The sequence below is a fragment of the Monodon monoceros genome, unplaced genomic scaffold, assembly GCF_005190385.1.
Source record: "Monodon monoceros isolate NGI ecotype Baffin Bay Population unplaced genomic scaffold, NGI_Narwhal_1 Super_Scaffold_14, whole genome shotgun sequence".
NCBI lineage: Eukaryota > Metazoa > Chordata > Mammalia > Artiodactyla > Monodontidae > Monodon > Monodon monoceros.
The window spans coordinates 26,288,838-26,310,220 of NW_021703770.1; the positions used below are offsets into that span (position 1 = coordinate 26,288,838).

Genomic DNA, 21,383 nt, shown 5'->3' on the forward strand with positions numbered 1-21,383 from the left:
TATATATATATATGCAATGGAATATATATATATATATATATATATATATGTAATGGAATATAATTCAGCCATAAAAAAGAAGGAAGTCCTGCCATTTGTGACAAGATGGGTGGCTTTTGAGGGCATTAAGCTAAGTGAAATAAGTCAGAGAAAGACAAATACCATATGATCTCACTATATGTGGAATCTAAAAACGTCAAACTCATAGAAACAGAGAATAGATTGATGGCTATCAGAGGCTGGAGATCAGAAGAAACGGTGAGATGCTGGACAAAGGGCACAAACTTTTAATTCTAAAATGAATAATTTCTGGGGATCTAATGTATAGTGTGAATTATAGTTAACAATACCGTATTGCATACTTGAAGGTTGCTGTGAGAGTAAATCTTAAGTGTTCTCACTGTAACAACAACAAAATAGTAATTATATGAGGTTAAGGATGCGTTACTTAACCTTATTGTGGTAAATAATTTGCAATACATAAGTGTATCTGATCATTACTTTGTACATCTTAACTTACACAACGTTATATGTCATTTATATTTCAATAAAGTTGGGGGGAAAAAAAAAGTCAATGATTTTTAACATTGCCTAGTATACTGTGTGTGTACTTACGTATATATCCAAAACTCATTATTTATATTATCTCTCAAATATTCCCAGTTATTTTAGTTGGTAATAACATGTTAAGATTACCTAATGTCATTGAATCAGGTTTCAAGAATTATAACTCCTGAACTTGATTTGTTAACCATCTCGAGAGGGCACATTGTGTAAACTGCTTAATCTGGAACTATTGAAAAACAGTCTATTTTATATACAGTAATATTAAGAAACATCAAAACAGAAAATATATGAAAAATTCCACATTATAATATTTAGCTTGATTTTGATTAAAATGTGCCTACTTTTTGTAGTTTAGAATAAAACCAGCCCAGCAGTTTTTATACTTTAAAAATTATAAAATTTACTCTAGGTGGCGTACTTCTATAAGATTGTAGAAGGAAAAGAATACAATTGAAAATCATTTTTTGTTACTTCTAATCAATGACTGTTAATTCAAAAATTAGTCTAATGATATTTGAGATTTGTTAATAGAAAATTAAGTTGCTAAGCTAAATTGGGATATAATTAACAGAAAATACTGTATTATGATTCTCTTTAGACTAGTAAATATTGTCTTGTGGGAAAAACTTTAGAGAAATCACATGCAGAAAAATGAAATATTTAGCAGTAACTCCCACCCCATGGGGAAAAAATATTGCATTTAACTATTTTTACATCTTTAAAACTTGTTTTTTAGAACTCCCTCTCATTCTAATATTCATTAAGATTGCATTTGTGCAAGCATCAGAGTTCTGACTCTTGGGTGCCATTTGTGATGCAACAATTTGTGATGCAAACATTTGCACCATGTCTATTTCCCAAAAGCCATTAGTTTTTTAAAATCAGCATATATATCATGTTACTTGAAGCTCTTTTTAGCAAGACAATTTTCTTCAATTGTTTTTATCTGGAACCACACAACTTTGATTCCCCTCACAAGAACTGTAGTCATATTTATTCCCGTATTTTTAAAAGTCAGACTAGGGGGGACATTGGGGAATTATCAACCAGTGGAGCTGTGTTGTCTCCAGTTCTCTCTGTCATACTGAGTATGACACGTAGACCAGTATAGTGAAACTGGATCCAAAATCAGCTGTCATTTGAGGCCAACTCTTGAAACCACTCTACAGTTACCACTCTGGAGAGCTTCAAATTGATTTTAAATTGATGTGATATTTTGGTACACATTGTTACCTAGAGTTTTTAAAGAACATGCTTTTTGATAAACTTCAACTTTTTGGGTCATTCATCTGATACAATCACATTTTCACATAATTCGTATCCATGTTTTCATGTAATATTTAAGTTGCCTAAAAAGGAACTGAATTTGCAATTAGGGATTCTTTAGTAGTGTATCTCTCAAGTTTGTTAGGCATAAACTCAGGTTTCCTCGAAGTTACTGTCCATTCACTGTTTGGAAATGTTCATGATTACTTGGACATCTGCAAGTACGTATTTCCTTATTAGTGACTTATTTGCCAAATTAATGTCTCTAAGTTTGTTTTGCTGGCAGCAGTTTGTTGAGATAGAGGAATTTTTCCAGGACTTAGACTTGAAAATGAGCTGTGCATTCTTATAATGTTTGTGTTTTTATGTTAAATAGTAGAGATGCAATTGACCTTATTGAAATTCGGTCATTTGTGGATTAAATGGTCTGTTGCAAGGTTTCTAATTTAACTTTGGGCATCAAGATCTTTCTAATTATTAATTATATTTTTATGCTAAGAAACAATAAGTATAGAAGACTTGATTTATTCTTGCTTTCTACTATGTCTACTGTAATGCAAAGTTCATACCTTCTACACCGCATTATGATTATTAAATTGGGTGCAAAAATAAATACAAATATATAAATGGAGAGAGATGAGTATATGAACGTGTGTGTGTGTGTGTGTGTGTGTGTGTGTGTGTGTGTGTGTAGCTTCCATGCTAAAAACTGGAATGACAATAGTGGGCAAAAACAGATATGGTCTCTGATCTCACGTAATTAAAGAATCTACAGCAGGGGGGTGGGGTGGGAATCACCTGAAAATGATTAAAATGATGAGTGCTTCAAATGAAAGGTATGTGATAATATAAAAGTATATGAAAAACCATTTTCCAGGGGAGCTAAACATTTGACATTTCCGAGTTGTTTTGCATAATCATCAGCACAGAGTTGTTTTATTTTAGCCATTCTAATAGGTTTTCAGTGGTATCTCATTATAGCTGCAATTTGCACTTCCCTAATAATAGCTAATTATGTTGAACATCTTTTCATGTGCCACCACTACAGCCTCTTTGTTGAAATGTCTGTTCAAGTCTTCTGCCTATTTTCTAATTGGATTGTTTTCTATTAAATCTTGAAAGTTCTTTATATATTCTGGACACAAGTCCTTTATTGAATATGTTTGCAAGTATTTTCTGTCCATGGCTTGTCTTTCCACTTCTTTAACAGGGTCTTTCTCAGAACAAAAAAATTTTTTTACAGAGTTCAATTTATTCATATTTTTAAATAAAGATTACATCTTGTCACCTGAAGAATTTTGGCCTAACCCTAGGTCAAAGGGGTTTCTTCATGTTTTTTTCCTAAAAATTTTAGTTTTACACAATGCATACTGAGATCCATGACCCATTCTGAATATTTTTTTAAGGTGTGAGGTCTAGGTTTAGGGTTTTTTTTGCTATAGATTCCCAACTGTTCCAACACCATTTGTTGAATATTCAATCGTCCCAGCACAATTCCTCCACTGAATAAATTAGTTTGCCAAACTGGTGTGAGTCTATTCTGAACTCTATATTCTGTTCCATGTTCTATGTGTCTATCACTCTGGCAAAACCACACAATCAGTAACAATACCATACTTTCCTGACTGCTGTAGTAGCCACATAGTAAGTCTTGGCATCTTGCAGTCTAATTCCTTCAACTTTATCTTCATTCTCAAAATTGTGTATGCTATTCTTGTTCCTCTACCTTTTCATATAAATTTTAGAAAGTCTATCTACAAAGAATCCTTCAGGATAGAAATTGTATTAAACCCACAGATCATTTGGAGTACAATTGATGTCTTTACTATGTTGCCTCCCAATCCATGAATATGGTATGTCTCTCCATTTATTGAGCTCTTCTTTCATTAGCATTTGTAGTTTTCAGCAAACATATCCCACAGATTTTCTTAAATTTATACTTAATATTGTATCTTTTAGCAACTTGTAAGTGAAAATGTCTTCATTGCTAGCATATAAAATTTTTGTTGACCTTGTATTATTCTCTGATCTTGCGAAACTCACTTATTAGTTTCAAGATGTTCTTGGAGACTTCCTGGGATTTTACATGTTGACCATCAAGTTATATCTAAACAGAGACAGTTTTACTTCTTCCTTTCCAATCTGTATGCTTTTTATTCCTTTATCTTACTGCACCAGCTAAGTCATCAAGTACTATAACAAACAGATGTGGTAAGTGCATATCCTTGTCTTCTTCCCATCTCAATGTATTTAGTCTTTCATTGAGTAGCATGCTAGGTGCAAGTTTTGTACATGCTTTTTATCAAATTGAGGTAGTTTCCTTCTACTGCTGAGTTGTTTTTTTCGTCATAAATGGGTATTGAATTTTTTCAAATGCTTTTTTCAGATCAGTTGACATGCTCATGTACTTTTTCTTATTTTCTTCTTAATATGATAAATTACATTGACCAATTTTCAAATATTAAAGCAAGAGTCTTGCATATCTGGAATAAAGCCCACTTCATTGTGTAAACAACTCAAATGTCTTTCCATGGTGAATGCATTACCAGACTGTGATACCTCTATACAATGGAATATTATTTAGCAATACAAAGGAACAAATTATTGACACATACAACAACACTCATAGAGCTAAAGGGCAACATGTTGAGTTAAAGTCAGTCTCAAAAGGTTACAAATTGTATGACTCCACTGATATAACATTTTTACAGTGAGAAAATTATAGCAACAGAGAAACAAATCAGTGGACAGCAGGCATTAGAGTTAGATGAGGATGTAACATGTAACCTAATAAGGAGCAGCAAGAAGTTCCTTTGTGGGGCTCCCCTGGTGGCGCAGTGGTTGAGAATCTGCCTGCCAATGCAGCGGACACGGGTTCGAGCCCTGGTCTGGGAAGATCCCACATGCCATGGAGCAACTGGGCCCGTGAGCCACAACTACTGAGCCTGCGCATCTGGAGCCTGTGCTCCGCAACAAGAGAGGCCATGACAGTGAGAGGCCCGCGCACCGCGATGAAGAGTGGCCCCCGCTCGCCGCAACTAGAGAAAGCCCTCCCACAGAAACGAAGACCCAACACAGCCAAAAATAAATTAATTTAAAAAAAAAAAAAAAAAAGAAGTTCCTTCGTGATATACATTCTATATCCTGATTGTGGTGATGGTAAAATGAATCTACATATGTAACACTTCATAAACAGAAAAGTAAAAAAAGGCATGTAAAAATTGTGAAATCTGAATACAGTCTGTACCTGAGTTAATAATACTGCTGCAATGTCAATTTCCTGGTTTAACAATGTACTAAGGTTAAATAATAGGGAGAAGTTTACCAGTACATGGGAATTCTCTGTATTGCTTTTGCAACTTCTTGTGAGTCTTAAAGTATTTTAAAATAAGACACTGTCTTTAAAATACAGTAGGAAAAAAAAAGAGGGGTGTGACCTCTGAAAGATGAGTTAAGGAAGGCTTTGTTTTATAGAGAGGGAACAACAAGTACCAAGTTTGTAGAAGGAAGCATAACAAGGCCATTGAATTTAAGCGTAGCTAAATTCAGAAACAAAGGGGAAGAGTAGAGGACGACAGTTTACAATTAAGAAAATCTGAATCTTCCTTCCTGGTTCTGACAGCATACAGAACCTCAAAGGTCATATTTAAGGCAACAAATGGGAAACAACTGAAGAGTTTTAAAGAGGGGGAGGGTAAAAAGGCATTATTAGTGATGTTTTGTCACATTCTAATCGTAGTGAAGAATGGAGCAGGGGAAGTGAAGAAGCTCTCTAGCCACTGTTGTAGTCTAGGAGTCGGTAATGGTAGCTTGGTGTAGGGTGGTGGTGGCAATAGAAATGGAGAAGAGTAGATAGATTTGAGGTGTATCATAGAGCATAAAATTGATGGAAAATGGTCATGACTTAAAAGACTGAACATGTCCATTAGATTGGTGACATGGAACTAAACTATTTCAAAGGAACAATGCAGGGGGTGAAGGGAATGCCAGACTGGAGCAATTTAAAGAATGGGAAAACAGACATGAGTTTAGACAAGTGAGGAAATTTGGCTGTAAAAAGAGAAAAATGGGTAGTGGCTGGAGTGGGACTGTGGAAATGAAGGAAGATGTTTTAAAAAGTGGTAGCAAACTGAGCATATTTTAGCGTTAATAGGAAGAATCTAGTTGAAATAAAAAAGAGAAGAGGTAATGAAGAAAAAAATAGTTTAAGGACAAATGTGAAGAAAAGACGAAGTTTTAGGAAGTCAGGAAGGGAGTGTGGCAAATTCATGAAGCTAAAGTATGGCTAAAGAATAAAAAATGAGGAAGACAGTGGTGGGAAATAGCTCAGAAAAGGGTAGGGCCAATTTCTTTTACTCTAAGAGGAAAAGAGGTGAATTTGGGCACAAGAATGTCATACTGGGTATGTTTTTATCTCATAACTTCTCTTTTTCTCTGTGAAACAGTAAGAGAGCCTTGTTAGTTAACTAGGGCTGCCTTAATAAAGTACACAGAGGACTGGGTGTCTTAAAACAACAGAAATTTATTTCATCACAGTTCTAAAGGCCAGAAGTCCAAGATCAAGGTGTCAGCAGGGTTGATTTCTTCTGAGGAAACTCTCCTTATCTTGTAGATGGACATCTTCTCTTCGTCTTCTCATGGTCCTTCCACTGTATGTCTGTGTCCTAATCTCTCCTTATAAAGATATCAATCATATTGAATTAGGGCTCACCAATATGACCTAATTTTACTTAATGACCACTTTAAAGACTCAATCTCCAAATAAAGTCACATTCAGAGGCACCAGGGCTTAGAACTTCAAATATGAAATTTTGGGGAAGACACAATTCAGCCTATAAAAGAGGTTACTTGCCAAGAATGAGAAGAGAGATAGGATAAATTACAGGTTCAAAGTGAAAGAGGTTTGAAATAGTTCCAAATAGTTTGAAATACTTCTCACATTAACTATAAATGAAGTAACATCTTTAATGGGTAATTCTGTTTAAATTCAATTTAATTAAAAATGAAATTCTGACTTCATTATTCCATTAAAAAATTCTTTTACAAGCCAGAAAATCTGAATTCTAGTCCTTGCTCTGCTAACAAGCAATGTCCCTTAGATATATCTGGCTCTCATTTTTGTCAAGGAACAACCTATCAGAGACTAGACATATGCCTTAGAATATGCTAGAAGGAGCACTGACTTGGGAACGCCTGACATCCTGGTCCAATTACCTGCTCTGTCACAGAAGAGCTTAATTTCTCAGAACCTCACTTCCTCATCCTAAAATGCAGAACAACTAAATCTCTCTAAAGTCCCTCCTACACTCCTACTATAGTTCTTTGAATTTAAATGTTACTTTGAGGATAAAGGGATTATAGCATTAAAGAAAAAAAATTCTTCTAAATATTTGATAATAAAAATTGTATGCTTCCAACATATTGAAACATTGATTTTCCATTTCAACTTTTTCTACATCCTCCTCTGTTCCCAAGTCAATATTATCCTCATGATTAAAGACACTCTAAATATGCCTTTTTCTCACCTCTGTTGGCTTAAATACTAGGTGCTGAGTTGGAACAAGATACTACTTCTTTTGTTACATGTAATTATCTACTTAATTTTAAATCATTAAATTCTAAAATAGCATCCCTAGCATGTCTAAGATAAGAGTTTTGCATCTTAAAAAAAAAAAAGCTGAATGATGGATATATTAGTCAGAAACATATATGGCTAAAGTAACAAAAAATAAAAACAATGGCTTAACAATCAAGAGTTTATTTTTCTCATGTAGTTAGCGCAGAAGCTGGCAATTGCTCTTGTTGGTTCAAGTGTTCAGCCAATCAGGGACCCAGGCTCCCAGTAATCTTTCTACGGAACCATCTCTGAAATACAGCTTTAATTCTCATATTTGCTATTTCATGCTTGTAAGATGGCTATTATACCTCCAGGCTTGTTGTTGGCATTCATGGCCAGAAGAGGCAAAAAGCCTCAGCTCACAAAACTTTGACTTTTTAATTTGAAAGAAAGGCCCTTCCCCACAGCTTCTGTTCATTTCATTAGCCCTAATTAGGCCACATGCCCAGATTTTGGATATCTGCACTTTCAAATATGGCGGCCATGAATCACATGCAACTATTAAAATTAAATAAAAAATTCCATTTCTCGGTTGTCCTGGCTACATTTCAAGTGCTTAATAGCCACATACAGCTAGTGGCTACCACATTAGGTAGCACAAATATGGAATATTTCCTTCAATGCAAAAAGTTCTGCCTTGGCATATCACGGACCATATGGAATGAAACTACTTCTCTTTCAGATCAATCATGATACTTCCCTTGGGGCTGAGAGTAAGGTCCAAACCTCGTGGAATAACAGGGATCTGTGCTCCTATCTGAACAATATAGGATACTGTTAACAAGGAAGGAGGTAAAAGCAGTTGGGTGGGCAATTGTCTGCCACAATGAGATTATCACTATATATAATTGAATTTTATAAATTATTGCACATTAACAATGTATTTAATAAATAAAAAATTCCTGGCAAGGAGGTATTAAAATTAGAAAAAATATAGTGAAACTAAAGGCTGACAGTTATAAGGGACACTAAATTACTTATTACAAAAATGTTGCTAAAGTAAACACTACTCTAGTGACTCATGGGAGGAGATTAAAGGGAAGAAAGGTAGTGGAATAATATGTGGGCACTATTTTCTTTATAGCAAACAAATCTGAAATGTCTGATTGTGTTGAAAATGGTCACTAAATTCATGGGCAAAAACAGTGTATCTTGTGATAACAATTATTAATTTATAAGAAGAATCTTCATATGGGAAGAGTTATTTCACAACTGCCCATTACTCAGGGCAAAATAAAATGAAAAAAACTGCAAAATGAAAGAATTAGACTAGATGTGGAGAATAATTTACTAACAGAATAACTTAAAAGGTTAAAAAGCTGATACTGACAATAGTTTTCTTCCTTAAGACTTCCAGGTTGTCAATTCTTCCATGATCTCCAATTTGTGCAAATAAAGCAATAACAAGCATGCCGGAGTCTCTGTATTATGTTGGTAATTAATTAATTAAAATTTATATATGTATTTCTATATGTAATATATAAGTTATGTATATAAATTACAAACTAATATTAACAATATTTGCCCTGAATGAACAACTGCCTATTTTAAAAACTGATTTGTGTCTGAATAAAGTGGTTAACTCTCAAAGTTCTTTCTATTCTATTGCGAAACATGCAAAATACTGCTAAAGGTAGTGTAATGGTTGTTCACTATGAAAAGAGAAAAAAAGGAAGAAGAAATTCTAATTATTATTACTGAGGAGTAATGAGATATGAGAATTGTAAAAAATTTGCTTCTAAAGATAGCTTAGATATTCTTATTTTTCCCTAAAGTAAAAATAACTAAGCCACTGAAACCCCTTTATCCCTATTATCTATGCTCTAAAAATTATGCCTTTTACATAGAGTTGAAAGTTGGATAAATATTACTTTCATAAGGGTTAAATTTGAATATCATAACATACATGAACCTTAAACCATTTTATAGGTAAAAAAAAATCTCAGTTATGTCCCATAGCAAAACAAAATTTTATAAAAAGATAGTGCTGAACTTTGGAGAATGATATATATTTTAATCAAGATTTATCAGAATAACATTACAGCATATAAAATAATAGCCCACTGGAATACAGAGCGAAACCCAACCTGACGCTATAAAAAGAATGAAAATAATTTGCCAGCATTTTGCTTCTGTCACCTATATATGCTATGTATTTCCTATCACAAATAAAAAGGGGTTAACTAGAAATCGAGTTCTAAAACAATATAGTCACTCACTATTTGACTATAACAAAAAGAATCTAGAATTTTCATATGCAAGTTTAATAAATCATCAGTTTATTTAACAAGGTTATTTCTATATCAGATTGTGGTTTAAAAGCAGTTATATATGTATGATATGGAAAGAATGATGTACAATCAGTAAGAATCTTGTCAAATCTCTCTTCCATCGGCTTTCCCCATCTTCCTGCTTAGCAGTAAATGGCATTTTTAGGTTTATATTATCACATTCTTTACAACTACCTTCTTAGCAGAAAATCAGTATATAAATAGCACTGGGCATCTAGTAAATAGGTCACAAACCAGTGAGCTCAATTTTACAGTTGTGAAATGTAATGTGAAAGAGTTTTTGAAACCTTAAGACTGGGTGATCTGCAGTGTTTCCAGCATGTCTTCGACTGCCTTGAGAGAGTATTTGGTTTCCTTCTTACTTCGACCTGCAAACTAATTTTTAGAAAATGCAATTAGGCTCAATTTCAGTGGCAGGTTCAAAATCACAGTCTTACTTTCAAATTGTTAGAGAGTTAACATTATCTATTTTATCACTAGCATGAAATCAGGTATGTTCTTTTTCTTCAATAGAAAACAAAATTTGGGTTTTAAGGACATTTTCATTAAGGTTTCATCTTCAACTGACGTATATAAAAATTTCCATGTGAAATTGGCCAGTTTAAATGTTTAAGTAGTATGATAACCTATAAAAACATTAATATGATTTTCAAACTGTACTCCCTCTTCAGACCAGAAAAGCTTTATGAAATAAAAAGCATAATTTAGAAATGAAATTTAGCTTATATTTATGTAGGAATGTGGACTACTTGTGTGGCCCTCTAATCAACTTTTTACAATTTCAAACAAAGGTAAAATACAAACGTAAAGAAGTGTTATCAAACATTTTAGAGTTGCAAGAATTCTCCAAAACTACTTAGAGTGGGCTGCAATTTTTAAAAATTTCCCAGATTTATTAGTTGACTAGATAATATCATGTTTCTGCACCAAAAACCTATCAAATAAAACTCTATGCTACATATTAAAGTAAACGTTTTGAAATATGCATTTTTAGTTTATTAAGTCATAATTTATTTTATAATACCAAATTGGGATTGGATTTTACAATAAAAACAAAACATAGTGCATTAAATACTATCTTTGTACATTTAAAAGCAAATTCATGTGTATTAAATTCAATATAGTGCATGATAAGTGGGGAAAACACTGTTGAATACCCCATGCTGATTTCAAAATGAGTTTTCTAACTAGACTGCCAATTCCCATCATTTATCAGTTTGACTTAACACTACAGATTTACTAGATAAGTATATATTCCTTGTTAAGGAAGGGGAAGGTTTATTATAACTATATTACCTGTTTTTCCCCTGGTTAAAGTATTAACATTTTCTATTAGCAACATACAGTATTTTCAAGTTAACATCTAAGCACTCAGTATACTTTCAAGTGACTGATCTTTCCTTCAAATATCAATGCTGTCTTAGGTACTTAGTACTTGATTTATGATGTGTTCCTTCTCTTTTGTAATTAACTTAATTTGGCAAACTTCTTGTGACCTGTTGAGAAAGATTAAGTGATCAAGCACAGGTAACATCGTAGAAGCAATAGGCTTCAGGAATTGGTAACCTGCCTCTGACCTCTCTGGCTGCAGCTTAACATTATGATTCTCCTATTTCCTAAACCATTAGCTTCTGTGGTTGAATCTTGATTTGATAGAGTAACTAAAGGGGATTTCTAGAGGAAATGCCAGGGAAAGAGAAAAAGCTTCTTGTAAGAATCAAGATCACTTTGCCTTTCATAAGACATTATTAATTTAAGGAATTCAAATGCTGAATATACAGGCCATAATTTTAAAATATGGCAATAGCAACACCACATTTAAAACTCTGCCCTTTCATAATTTCCCTTGGTGAGTAAAGGATGTGGAGTGTGCTTATTACTCCTATTACCCAGTTGATAGAGTCACTTTCACAAGGACTTACCAAGAACAGAAAGCCTTTTCTTTTACCACTGCCTACCCAAAGTAAACAGGAATTGTCCTAATCAGATACTTAAAGGTCTAATCCTAAGAAAAAGCTTTTGATGGGTTGGGGGAAGGGGTACAAAATAGGACACCTTATTTTTTAAATGGAAAATAAAAATGAAAAATTTGTGTAGCGCTGAAGTCATAGTATTTTAAAATATAGCATTTTTCTTGATTTGTATTTAAATGTAATAAAAGTAATAATAAATACAAATTTGTGATTTTTAAAATTAGCTAATTTTAGAAAACCACCTAAGATTGTGTATCAACACTACTGACAACCAGTGCAATTTAGAATAAACCAAACGAACTTGTGTCAGAACAAATAAAAAGAAAGTTGGAAATATAAATCTATCACTTCAAATTTTACCTGACATGCAATTATTTTGTCTATTCTAGAATTATATGGCAATTTAACTGATTAAGCCGGAATCCTATTTTTCCCTCAAATCATGATTTAATTTTCTATTTCCCAAAAGGATAGTAACAGAATCACCTCTGCAATCACAAATAACATATGGATCACTAGCACAGACGAATTTAACAGAGTACCAAAGAAGCATTTATCTGGAAAATTACTGTGAGTAGGTTCACATTAAAGTTTTTCATGAGCATTAATCAAACTTGCCTGCCTCTACTGAACATGCTAAACCAATTACCTAACTGAAAAGCAAGTAGTAGCCATATTTTGTTTCATTAAGTAGAAACAAAGACAGAAAGCAGTTCTTAAAATCTCATTTTCTCTAATTTTTAAATGCCTAGAAAAACATTACAATAAGGAATACTTACTATACACTTTATACTTGTTTATATGCCTAGACATATAAAGTTCTCAATTAGATCCCAGAGATTTATTACTAAAATGTCAGTCTCTGAAAATTATACTTTTCCACATTAATCACAAATTCTGCATTTTTATTTTTCACACAGATTTTGCTTAAGTAAACTTTTTTCATAATTTCCTGATGGATCTTAAAGAAAACTAACCAGAAAACCACTCAAATAATAAAAAATTGCTTATCAAATTCAAAGGTCAATGATTTACCCATTGTGATAACTGGAGTAAGTTGGGTTAAAATTCACAAATTTACAGTTTGTGGAAAATAATATGGGTGGACAAAGTAATAAGATAAATAAAATGGAGAAGTGGATTGATGAATCTCAGAAACATGCTGAGTGAAAGAAGCAATGCACAAAAGGGTACATAATCTACGATCTCATTTATATATAAAGTTCTAGTACAGGCAAAACTAATTTATAGTGATGAAAATCAAATCAGTGCTAGTCTGCAGTGTGGAATGGGGCTGACTACAAAGTGGCAGAGGTGACCTTTCTGGGCTGATGGAAACTGTATGTCTTGAATGGGATAGTGGTGAGAGAGGAGTATACATTTGTCAAAACTCAACTATACACTTAAAATGTGTGCATGTTATTGTATGTAAACTATACCTCAATAAAGTGGATAAAAAGAAAAATAAACAAAAACAGAAGGATGGAACTATGGAGTTATACAAAAGTGTAATAAACTGCCAAATGACCACATATTTCTCTTCCGATTGAGAGGTGAAATATTATATCCCCTGTATCTGGGTTCACCATGTGACTTGTTTTGCTCAATGGAATATTAGCCATATGTGACACAACCAGGGGCTCTGGAGTTTGCCTGTTTGCTGCTCCTGGAACCCTGAAACCATCATGTGAATAAGTCCAAGTTAGCTTGCCAAATGGGAAATACAAGGCCCAGCACCCCCAGCTGACAGAGAGCCAACCATCAGACATTTAAGTGAGGCCATCAACCACTAGCACAGAGGAGAAAAGAAAGTAAGTCCACTATAGACCTGTAGAATTACTCAACTGAGCACAAGCCTACATGATACCTACAGATTCATAAGCAAATAAGTCGTTATTTTAAACCACTATGTTAGCAAAAGGCAATAGATACAAATATTTATGAAATCTGATTCACATGAAGAAAATCACCAACTTCTGTAGAAAAAGAATAGAGATGAAAATTTCAAAAGCAACAAAAGATTTTATTTAAAACCCATTACGGGGACTTCCCTAGTGGTCCAGTGGTTAAGACTCTGCGCTTCTATTGCAGGTGGCACAGGTTCGATCCCTGGTTAGGGAACTAAGATCCTGCATGCCGCGCAGCGCAGCCAAACAAAACCAAAAATAAACAAAAAAAATGTTACTAGTGTCTAGAGGCAAAAATAAATTTTGCATGATGGGTGATTCCTAATTGAGAGGTATTTTAGGCTGCTATACAGAAACCTGACATTATCAACTGAGAGATGTTATCTTTTTGGAGTGGTATCCAAGATGACAGAAACTTACAAAAATTCCTTATACTATCCTTTCCCTTAGAGTCAAGAAAAGGCAAATCATACCTTCAGGAAAGATGTGTAAAACATCACTGGGTACTATGGAGTTTATGGTGCCAAAGTCAAAGACTGAAGAGCACAGATGATATTCTCAGAGCTCTTTCCAAAAACACTGAGACTTTACAAAATAAGTCTATGAAAAGAGAATGGATCTAATAAGACAATTTAAAAAAATTTGTTTAAAGAGAATGGCAGGGAGGGAAAATATTACTAACGAATAGGGTTTGGATATATGAACAATGACTTAAAATATCGAAATGATGGATTCATGTCTAATGGTAAAGTGCATCTCATATGGCAGGGAAGGGCATGCTTGCCTGGTCTTGCATTACTGAAGAGACAGTAAAAACGAGGAAAAACAAACAAACAAACAAAATGAAACTCTAAATTTAGTTACTACGGAGAGCTTTGGGTCTGAAATGAAAAGGGAAACAAGTGAGGGTAGGATATCACTTGTTCACATGAGAAAATAACTAAGAAGGGAGTTGGAAACTATAATTACAGTTTTAGAAACATTTATACCTGACATCTCTTTATAAAGGCAGTATATTGTGGCCATTAAGAGCATCAAACTTGGAGTCAGGCTGCCTAGGTTTGAAAATTGCTCCTGTTAATAACCAGTTATATCACCTTGGAGAAAGTTATTTAATCTTTCATGCCTTAATTTCCTCATTTGTAAAACAGGAAAAGTACCTACCTTATAATAAATTTTGTTTGCTATTATAACTGTTATTGTTGTTACTGCTATTGTAATTGCAATAAAAATAGCAGACATAATAAAGTGAACTTACAGCATGCAATTAGTAAACACAATATAAGGTGTATTACTGTGATATGGTAAAAAGTATGTATCAACTCCTTTAACACTCAGAAAACTTTTATTATGTCCATCTTGCAAATGAAAAGCTAGGCCCAGAGATGGTATGTAATTTGTCCATGGCCACATGTCAGAGCCAAACTTGGAAGCCAGACAATACAGCTCGCGCATCTGTGTTCTCTCTCAACTATTATAAGGTAGCAGCTTCCATAGAATGGGACTCATGACAGAATACAGAGATAGAAACACTGGAAAGCTATGCAGGGGGGAAACAGACCTCTATTTTCACATAATACATAAAAATCAGTTCCAAATGGATTGTGGATCTAAATGTGAAAAGTAGAAGAAAAAAAACTCCAAAGACACACAAGATTATCTTTATGACCATCAGTAACAAATGATTTCTTAAGCAGAACATAAAAGACAAACCATAAAGGAAATGAACGATTAGGGTGAAGATAATCTTCAAAACTTTCTTCATCAAAATCATTTGAGAGTGATTGCAACTAAGGAGTTAAAAAGATCTGCTACACATATAATGAACAAAGGGCCCATAATCAAAAAACTAAAAAACAAAATAAAAAGTCATAAACCAATGAAAAACATAGACTTCATGAAAGAAGATATCCAAACAGCCAATAAACATATGAAAAAGTGTTCAACCTCACTGGTCATCAGGGGGATACAAAACAAAACCATGAAGATACCACTACACATACACCAGAATGACTATAATTACAAAAACTGACAGAAGGATGTGTTGGTGAAAATGTGGAACTATGAGAACATCGCTCAAACACTGCTGGTGGGACTATAAACAAGTAATGTGGAAAACCAGCTTTATCTACTTCAGTTAGATATATATACATCCTATGACACAGTATTTCCACTCAAAGGTATACACCCCTAAGAAGTACATGTACATATACACCAAGAGACTTGTACAGCAATATCAGTGTAGTATTATTCATAATAGCCCCAACAGGAAATAATCCAAACGCCTATCAACAACTGAATAAACGGGCTTCCCTGGTGGCACAGTGGCTGAGAATCCGCCTGCCAATGCAGGGGACACAGGTTCGAGCCCCGGTCCAGGAAGATCCCACATGCCGCAGAGCAACTAAGCCCATGTGCCACAACTACTGAGCCTGTGCTCTAAAGCCCGTGAGCCACAACTACTGAGCCTGCGTGCTGCAACTACTGAAGCCTGTGTGCCTGGAGCCCGTGCTCCGCAACAAGAAAAGCCACCACAATGAGAAGCCCGCACACTGCAAAGAAGAGTAGCCCCCGCTTGCCACAATTAGAGAAAGCCCGTGAGCAGCGACGAAGATGCAACACAGCCAAATATAAATAAGTAAATAAAATAAATTTTTTAAAAAACTGAATAAATTATAGTATGTTCATATAATAGACTACAGTACAATGAAAATGAATGAACTACAAACTTAAAAAAAGATAAAACTCATAAATCATGCAATAGGCCAGACAAAAATAAATACATACTGTATGATTCTATAAATTTCAAAAAAAAAGCCAGAACTATGGGATTATAAATTTGTACTTTTGAGGGGAATACAAGGAGTAGAATTTGAAAGAAGGTACCAGGAAGGTTTCGGGGTGCTGTAATGTTTCTATTTATTGACCTGGATACATTTACTTGTATAATTCATTGGAATGTATCTTTGTGACTTGGGTTCATTTTTCCATGTATGTTATAATTTAATAAAAATTGATTTTAGAAATATAGTCATGCCAGGTCAAAAAAAGCACTCTCTGAGCAGCTAGTTGTTTTTCAAAAATATCTTAAAAACAATGATGTAGTTTGCACACTATTATTTTCATATTATCCAAGTCTTATTTATTTATTTATTTATTTTGCGGTACGTGCGCTTCTCACTGTTGTGGCCTCTCCCGTTGCGGAGCACAGGCTCCGGACGTGCAGGCTCAGCGGCCATGGCTCACAGGCCCAGCTGCTCTGCAGCATGTGGGATCTTGCCGGACCGGGGCACGAACCCATGTCCCCTGCATCGGCAGGCGGACTCTCAACCACTGCGTAACCAGGGAAGCCCCCAAGTCTTATTTTTAAATCACAAACTATCCGTCCCTCCCTCGCAACCCCCAACCCCCAAGCCTACTCTGTGTGGAACCCCTCGAGCCCTCTCAAACTCCATTTGAAGAAGCATAGCTTAGCTAATATTTATAGATATTCTGACTTGCAATATGCCAACAGAACCAACATTCTCTATTATATATAATAAAACTACACAAAAGTGACTAAATGGTGTGATCACAGGGCACTGAATTGTTTTAATCTCCCCAACCAGGAGTACAAAAACAAAGAAATAAACAGCACCAAAACCAAGACCAAAATAAGAGGAAACAAACCCAACAAAGACATCTTTCAAAAAAAACTATATTGCAGGCAATCCTTCAAAACCCTAGAAGGTTGTTATACCACCAACAGTAGCAGGACCTACAAAAGCTCAACAGCTATGTGGTAGGCACTACAGGATGTAAAAGAGGACAACCTACTACTCTATAAGCCACCGAAGTAAAAAAAAGTATGAACTGATGCAATGGCTTGCAAAACTAGGACAGTCTCATAGGCTCCAAATCAAAGTATAAAAAACTGCATGCAGGGCTTCCCTGGTGGCGCAGTGGTTGAGAATCTGCCTGCTAATGCAGGGGACATGGGTTCGAGCCCTGGTCTGGGAGGATCCCACATGCCACGGAGCAACTAAGCCTGTGAGCCACAACTACTGAGCCTGCGCATCTGGAGCCTGTGCTCCGCAACAGGAGAGGCCGCGATAGTGAGAGGCCCCGCGCACCGCAATGAAGAGTGACCCTCGCTTGCCACAACTAGAGAAAGCCCACGCACAGAAACAAAGACACAACACAGCAAAAATAAATAAATAAAATAAATTAATAAACTCCTACCCCCAACATCTTCAAAAAAAAAAACTGCATGCAAACGTGACCTTAAACAAATCTAATAGTCTAAGACCTCAAAATCTCTAATTTATCCAGCAAACACCCTCTTCCAAAAGGAAAAAAACCTCAAACTGAAAGAAAACTACAGAAACTGAAACCAAATTTAATAGGGCAGAAACACTGGGGTTAAGAGGGAGAGATGGTTCAGATAAGGGGAGAAGGGGAGGGTGGGAGGTAGTGATGCCCAGAGGCAGAAAATCCCAGAAGAAAAAACAACAACAACAAAATGTAACATTTAAAACTGAGAACACCACCTCAAAATCCAAGATCTGTAGACCGGTAGGGGTAGAACACAGGGAGGCCTGCAGCCAGAAAAATCATTCTGAACCTGACCTACTTCTAAGAAAGACTAGATATATAGAGAGGTCATATTTGAGTTCTCTGTAACAAAGAAGAGGAAACATATAAATTACCAGAAAAAAAAGAAGAGAATAAAATACAGAAAATGACAGATGGATTTGAAAAAATAATGAATGATAAAAGGAAGTGTGAAAGGAGATCCAATAAACTTATAGTTGGAGACCTGAAAAAGAAAACTTAAGGAATCAAGCAAAAAAAATTCAAAATCATAATTCTAAAAGCAACTTTCCTCAAATTAAAAGAGGACTGAATCCAAATATTAAAAAGGTCTATAGTGTATTTGGGAAGACCGACCCAAGAATATCAACAAAACATTATCATAGTGAAACTACTGGATTTTAAAGATAAAGAAAAAAATTCCTTTGGGCAACCTGACAAAAAGTGCAAGTCACTTATTAGAGAAAGAAAATCAGGATGGCATGAAACTTGTTGACAGCAATATTTTATCCTAAAAAAAAAGGAACAATATGCTTAATACTTAGGTAAATGTATTTAATAGCAAAGGATGTATAAAAAGTCAAATTGTCCTTCAAATATAAAGACTATAGATAGATAAGTTACAAACATGAAAGATGTAAGAAGATGAGTTTTTCCATGAGTCTTTCCTGAAGAATCTCCTAGGGATGAGCTTCAGTAAACTAAAAAATGAGGGGAGATGTTTCAGATAAGATCTGACTGTAAACAGAGTACATAAACTTTGTTATATAGTCTTGTTAGTTTACTTTTAGGATTTTCTTCCTCTTTTTTTTTATTATTTGAGATATCTCTGATTAATAATACACTCACATACCCAATCTGCCTCTGAAATACATCATGAAATTTATCCTTTCTGGATTTTTACAATTACTTTTTTTTATTTGCCAAATGTAGAACTACTGAGATGATAAGGCTCATTATGGGATCATAACAGTAACAGACTCCTGTTACTATTTTACTAAAGTAAAACTACTATTTTACTAAAGTAAAAAACATTTGATAAAGACCCAAAAGCACAGAAGTTCAATGATAGACATCTAGCTTTGTAGTCTGTAGAAACATAAACAACAACTAAGAAATACATTAACTGACCTTTGTCATAATATAAAATTATCGATACTAACCTGATAAGCTCTGTTTATTTGACTAGCTGCCCAACTAGCATATTTCATGTTGTCCTTTTTTGTTTTTGCACTTGCTTTTGGATTAGAAGCAATATGACTTGCAGACTAAGAACAAAAAAGAAACATCAAAAACAATACTCCTTTGATGTAGCCAAGACAATCAAAAACATGTAAGGGTCATAACTGCAATGGGCTGATAATAAAGAGTTTTTCAAAACTGTATCAACACAATTTTTAAAATAAAATAAAGCTGAATGAAATTAGTGAAATGAAATGAAAATATATTTTAAAATGGAGAATAATCCAAGGTAGTAGGAAGAGAAAGGATACCTTAAATAATATCTAAAATTAATTTATTACCTGTCTACCACAGCCCTTGAAGGTAAAATTCCATCATCACTTAAATACTGTAGGATATTACTGGTGCTATTTCTTATTACTGAATTACTTCAACTTTTCTATGTCAGAATTATAGAATTACTGAATATTAATATAAGGAACCTCAAAAATAATTTAGTCTAACTTCCTACATTAACAGGTGAAAAAAAAATTAAGTCCAATAGGAGTGAACTGACTTAACCAAAGTAAGTTAACGAAAGTCTTACAAGTAGAAAGAGATCATCACTTCCAACCTATTTCTCTTTTCACTACACTGAGAGTTTCCAAACTATGTTCCAAAGAACCAATTAGAGCCATCATCTCCTTTTTAAAGATGTATTTAAACAAGGGATTGTTAAACTGGGATCCATGCAAGAATCTGTAGACCCTCAAAATCATATTCTTATTTTTAATTGTATGTATTTCTGGGGAGAGAAAGATACAAATTTTATCTTATGCTTAAATATATCTTAAGAAGCTCTGTCCATGTGGTTTCTTCAATGCCTAGCCTGTGTTATATGCTTTTTCCTTCTGTCTCCTTCTCTGCCACTAAGGAATTTATATGCCAAAATCTGATTGCAGCAGTTAAGAGAATGATTCTGGAGTCAACTGCCTGAGCATCATTTAGCAGCTCTCTGTCCATCCTTGGGCAAATTAATCAGGACTCTCTGTGCCTTGGTTTCATTTTCTGTGAAATGGTAGTAGTAACAGTACCTTCTCAAATAGTTGATATAAAGATATAATGATTTAAAATAAAAAAGAGAGCTCATAACAACAACTGACACATAAAGTGCTATGTATTTTTACTATTATTAATAATTTATTTATTTTAAAAAATAGTATTTATTTGGTAAAAGAGACACTGCTACCATACTGTACCTACAAGCTGTTACAACTGGCACTAGTAGAATCCAGAAAAAATTTTTTGAAATCCCTTTAATCTGTTTTCTAATTATATTTTGCCATTTCTTTGCTAAAAATTATTTCATTTACGTTTCTTCCTGCCTCCATTTCTGCAATCAATCCTTTTCACTGAGCTCCAACAAAATATTCATCCGAAAGTCCATGAAAAGACTAGGATAAACTAAAATTTCAAAGGACTGGCCTATTAAAGAAGTTTATTTTTCTAGTCATTCTGACTGTAGAAAGGAGCTCATTTTATATAAATTTGAAGTTCATTAAATTCTTCCTCTATTTCCCATAGCTCTTGTTAACTGACTTTTTCTAAGCTCATCATTTAGCATACATAAACAAAAGAAATATTTAATTACATGCGTACCACAAACTGTTTTTCTATCATAAAAAAAGTTTTAGTTTGGCATGAGAGATTTTATTTCTAATATGTCTTTTATAAACATAGTTTAAAAATATCTCATACAATTATAATTTAAGGTAAGAAATAAAATGTTGGGCATGAACAATAACGAAACAATTAAGAAATACAACGGGCTTCCCTGGTGGCGCAGTGGTTGAATGTCTGCCTGCCGATGCAGGGGACAGTGGTTCGTGTCCCGGTCCGGGAAGATCCCACGTGCCGCGGAGCGGCTGGGCCCCTGAGCCATGGCCACTGAGCTTGCGCGTCCGGAGCCTGTGCTCCGCAACGGGAGAGGCCACAACAGTGAGAGGCCCGCATACCACAAACAAAAAAA

At 34.5% G+C, this 21,383-nt stretch overlaps 1 protein-coding gene across 2 annotated transcripts in view; it reads right to left on the reverse strand.

Annotated features, from left to right (window-relative positions):
* Positions 1 to 6,054: 6,054 nt before the first annotated feature.
* The window catches only part of EMC2 (ER membrane protein complex subunit 2), a 52,411-nt gene continuing 37,082 nt past the window's right edge, over positions 6,055 to 21,383 (reverse strand). The window contains exons 10-12 of one of the 2 annotated variants that reach the window (XM_029223237.1): positions 19,357 to 19,461; positions 10,029 to 10,116; positions 6,336 to 6,507 (exon numbers count right to left, since the gene is read on the reverse strand). In XM_029223237.1, the coding sequence (XP_029079070.1) occupies positions 10,030 to 10,116; positions 19,357 to 19,461 (192 nt within the window). In that variant the 3' untranslated portion in view covers positions 6,336 to 6,507; position 10,029. Of the gene's footprint in view, positions 6,508 to 10,028; positions 10,117 to 19,356; positions 19,462 to 21,383 lie in introns of both variants that reach the window. The other variant, XM_029223238.1, reaches the window with a different exon arrangement.